This window comes from Chinchilla lanigera, unplaced genomic scaffold (genome assembly GCF_000276665.1).
Source record: "Chinchilla lanigera isolate Chin_1 unplaced genomic scaffold, ChiLan1.0 scaffold00094, whole genome shotgun sequence".
NCBI lineage: Eukaryota > Metazoa > Chordata > Mammalia > Rodentia > Chinchillidae > Chinchilla > Chinchilla lanigera.
This window is the reverse complement of record NW_004955495.1, coordinates 879,887-884,158: the sequence shown is the minus strand read 5'-3', so window position 1 is coordinate 884,158 and position 4,272 is coordinate 879,887. Positions and strand designations below refer to the sequence as shown.

The 4,272-nt window shown below is 40.3% G+C and overlaps 1 protein-coding gene and 1 long non-coding RNA gene across 2 annotated transcripts in view; one reads left to right on the top strand and one right to left on the bottom strand.

Annotated features, from left to right (window-relative positions):
• The window catches only part of LOC102021253 (zinc finger protein 426), a gene marked incomplete at its 5' end in the record, with an annotated part of 5,584 nt that extends 4,931 nt beyond the window's left edge, over nt 1-653 (top strand). The window contains 2 exon segments of the mRNA XM_013505048.1: nt 60-263; nt 512-653. Of these exon segments, the coding sequence (XP_013360502.1) occupies nt 60-263; nt 512-653 (346 nt within the window).
• Nucleotides 654-3,041: 2,388 nt separating this feature from the next.
• LOC106146775 overlaps nt 3,042-4,272 on the bottom strand; it is a 5,842-nt gene continuing 4,611 nt past the window's right edge. Inside the window, exon 3 of the long non-coding RNA XR_001231337.1 lies at nt 3,042-3,693. This is a non-coding gene — a long non-coding RNA (uncharacterized LOC106146775). The remainder of the gene's footprint in view (nt 3,694-4,272) is intronic.

Sequence of the window (4,272 nt, the reverse complement as noted above, 5' to 3'; positions counted from 1 at the left end):
AAGCCCTTTGAGTGTAAGGTGTGTGGAAAATCCTTTAGAACCTCATTGTGCCTTCGCAGTCATGTTCGAATTCACAGTGGGATAAAACCCTTCAAATGTAAGGATTGTGGGAGAGCTTTCATTCAGAACTCAAACCTCACCAAGCACATCCTCATCTACAGTGGAGAGAGATCCTATGAATGTAAAGAGTGTGGGAAAGCCTTTGTCAGGTCCTCCCGCCTTAATGAACACATGAGAACTCACACCGGAGAGAAACCTTTTCAGTGTGTCAAATGTGGGAAAGCATTTGCTATTTCCTCAAATCTTAGTAAACATCTGAGGATTCACACTGGAGAGAAGCCCTTTGAGTGCAAGGAATGTGGGAAAGCATTTACACACTCCTCCAGTCTGAATTATCACATTCGGACTCACATTGCCAAGAAACCATACCCGTCTGTAATGTGGGAAAGCCTTTAAGTTTCCCACATGTGTTACCCTTCATATGTGAATCTACACTTGAGGAAAACCCTAGGAATGAAAACTGTGGGAAATCCTTCAGGTATTCCAATTCATTTCAAGTACATGAAAACACTCACAGTGGAGAGAAACCCTGTGAATGTAAGGAGTGTGGGAAAGCCTTCAGTTCTTTAAGTTCCTTTGAGAATCATGAATGAAGGCATACTGAAGAGAAACTGTCAGTGTAAGGGATGTGGGAAAGCTTAAATGTATCCTATTCACTTTGAAGACACAAATGAACTCTGGGGAGAAACCTACAAATGGATGGCATTTAGGAATATCTTTACTCCTATCTCAGGTCTTAACAAACATGTAAGAATTCACAGAGGAGATGATTCTGTATCAGGCCAAGACATGAAATGATTTTGCTATATTCCAAAGACTCCCATCAGAAATTTTCCTGGAGGAAAGCTGTATGAATGTAGAGGATCTGCAGAATTCCACACAACTTAATATGCATATGTGAACTCACACTGAAGAGAAAGTTTATGATTTAAAAAATGTGATTTCCCTCTTCAGTTCGTATTTGAAGCCAAACTCCTGTTTCCTCATGCTGTAAGGGTACTTGGATTTCAAAAATATCATTAAAATGAGGCTGAAAAAGAAAAGATAACTGAAGTACACTGGCACATGCCTATAATCTCAGCATCTTGAGAGGCTGAGGCAGCAGGATCACAAGATGGAGCCTAGCCTGGGCAATTTAGTAAGACAGTGTCTCAAAATAAAAAATAAAAAAAACAGTTGAGGACATATCTTGGTAAAAAGCCCTGTGTTAAATCCCCACTCCTGGGGCAAAAAAGAGAAAATGCAAGGAATGGCACAGGTGGAGAGCAACCATTTGAAGATGCCAAAAGGTGACTATTTGCAATCCAAGGACAGAAGTCTGGAGTGGAAGCCAGCCCTGCCCACAACTTGATATGGGACTTTCACACTCTAGAAGTGAAAGCCAATAAAAATTTCTTTTATAGCCATTCAGTCTATGCCGTTTTATTATGACAACCCTAGGGAATTAATGTGGTAAAGAATGTGGGAAAGGCTCTAGATATTCCATGAGCCATGAAATTTGTATATAAATCAAGTGTGCAGAGAAGCCTTAAGGGTATAGGGGATGTGGGAAAGCCTTCCTTTAGTTTCAGTTGATTGGAAGAGATAGGAAATCAACACACAAGAGCAGCTCTGTGAATTGAACATATGTGAATAGTTTCTGTTTTTTAAATTCATATCATATCATTTATACCTCTTCTGTAAACAGACCCTGTGTGCAAGTAAAGAATTTAAAGAAAAGGAACATTGTTTTCTACAAAAGGAATGTGAGTTTATATATAAAGTATAGAACTCACAGTGTAGAGTAGACCCCCCTTCTCTTTTGAATGGGGTTTTCATAAGCCCTGGCTGGTCTCAAACTCATGAGCTCAAGCAGTCCTCTTATTTCCACCTGTCAAGTGCTATAACTACAGGTGTATACCTGGTTCACAAGGCATATTTTGCACTTCTAAAGCTACTGCAAATGCCCTGGGAGCCAAGCATGGTGACATACACTTTTAATCCCAGCACTCTGGGAAGCTCAGGCAGGAAGATCTCAAGTTTGAGGTCAGCTTGTGCAATAAAAGGCCTGAGATGCTTATTGGCTTCTCTTGTCAGAAGGCCATCTCTCACTGGGAGCCCCCGGTGCACAGTGATGTCTGAGTACCCAGCCCCGTTTGGCCTGCCTGTTAATATCTGCCCAGTTACAGGCCATTCATTGTTGTTTGTTATTGGCCATGGTAGGATATGTGCTTATCTTACATAAGGCCCTAGGTTTAAGCCCCTAGTTCTGCCTGGCAACTCCCAGAGAAGTTTTTTAGTATTAGGTGTTTAAATCATTTTTAAATCTGTGGAGGAGTGGTGAATAAAGTTTTTTTTTTACTATGATGAATTCCTTGATACAGCATCTAATTTCTTACTAAATGAAAAATCTAACATTTACCAGTTGATTGAAAATGTTTTAAGCTTTTATTTCTGATGTATAAACCTAATATTAGTAATAAAACTTCAGGCACTTTAAGGTGTTTCTATTTTTTAGTGAGTATTTTTTTTTAATCACTGCTACTCAAACTGGTTTTGAACCCTAACTCCTGTCTCTGGTTAATTAAATAAAGGTAATAATAGATCCCTCTTTTTTGTTGTTTCATACATGTTAGTACCCTACCAGTGAGCTACACTCCATAAACTCCCTTTACCTCTTAGAGACTGTGGTAAGGTCAGGTGCTGTGGTACAAACCTATAATCCCAGCATTCTGGGAGGCTGAGGCAGGCGTTCCCAAGTTTGTGCCAAGCCTGGGCAATTTAGGGCAGCACTGTCTAAAAAAATGGTAAAATATGTATCACAAAAAATTTACTGTTTTAGTAATTTTACTGTTTTAATAATTTTACTTTGTATTTTTAATTAATTATTTTTTGAGGGTCTCACTATGCAGTTCAGGCTGGCCTTAAAACTCACTGTGTAGCCCCAAGTGGCCTCACACTCCTAGTGATTCTCTTGCCTCAGCATCCTCGGTTCTGGGATTGTAGGCATGCATCACTATGCCCAGCACAAATTTTAATACTCACCTATAGGTATTAGACTGATACTGTTGTGCAAGTTTCACTGTTATCAGTCCCCAGAACTTTGATGTTCCCAAAATGAAACTGTGTACCATCAAACACCAACTCTCCAATCCTCTCAACCCCAGCCCCTGTTAGGATGTTTCCTCAGAGTAGAGGAGTGCAGCAATTCGGGATGACTAAGAACGAATGTGGATAAACCTGGTGTCCTAATTGGCATGAAAATAGAGGATCTTGAAAGGCCAGAGACTGTTCCATCAATTCCCAGAATAGTAACGAGCTAAAGTATGTTGTCTGGAGAATGAGGGGAGGGTGGAAGAGGTTGCCCCCATACTTATTAGGCATGAGATGCTTTTAACTTCCACCATGAGGTTTATCCCAAATTCAGTATTGATGGTCCGGGGGCTTCTGAGACCTCTAGGGTGGGGCAGGTCAGTCAACTGACGCCCAACCCAGATCAGAATCAGTGCTGGTACTCAGCAGGAAGCCCTGCGAGGACACACCTGAGGTGGCACAGTTTCCCCAGGACAGTCGAACTTCCAGTGAGGATCCCCACATGTTGGGTATGGCTTGGGAGGGGTCCAGCATGGGGGCTCTCTTTGCTCAGTGGCCAGTCTTTTTTTATGTTAAAGAAAATAATAAAAAATAACACTAGCAAAATACCAACAACATAGACAAAAACAAAACACAAACAAATGATACAGGATTTCAGAACAAAATGATAGGAGTGGTTGTCATATTACATATTGTTACCTTCAACAAAGTTGTTCAGATTACCAGATGTAAGAATGCAAGACTGATCAAACCATTAAAGGGAATAAAAAATAAAAATAAAAAACCCATTAGAAATGATAGTTGCACGAGACAAGTTGGTAGGAATTCTCCAATAGTTGTTATATTGCATATTGTTGTCTTCAACCTAGTTGTTCAGATTACCAGATATAAGCATGCAAAATTGGTCAAAAAGAAAAAAAAATAGGCATTAATTGTTCCTTTCAATAAACCATTAGACTTCAGCACACAGTTATCCCAGCTATCCTTCTAGTGGCCAGTCTTATGACACTGAAAACAGGGTCCTGAAGGTGTAGACCCTTTTTGTGTTTCCCTAGAAATATTATGAGCCCCCTGACCAGCCTTTGATTTTTTTGGTGGGTTTCTCACAGTGGAGGCAAGTCAGTCTATGTCAGAGAGGTG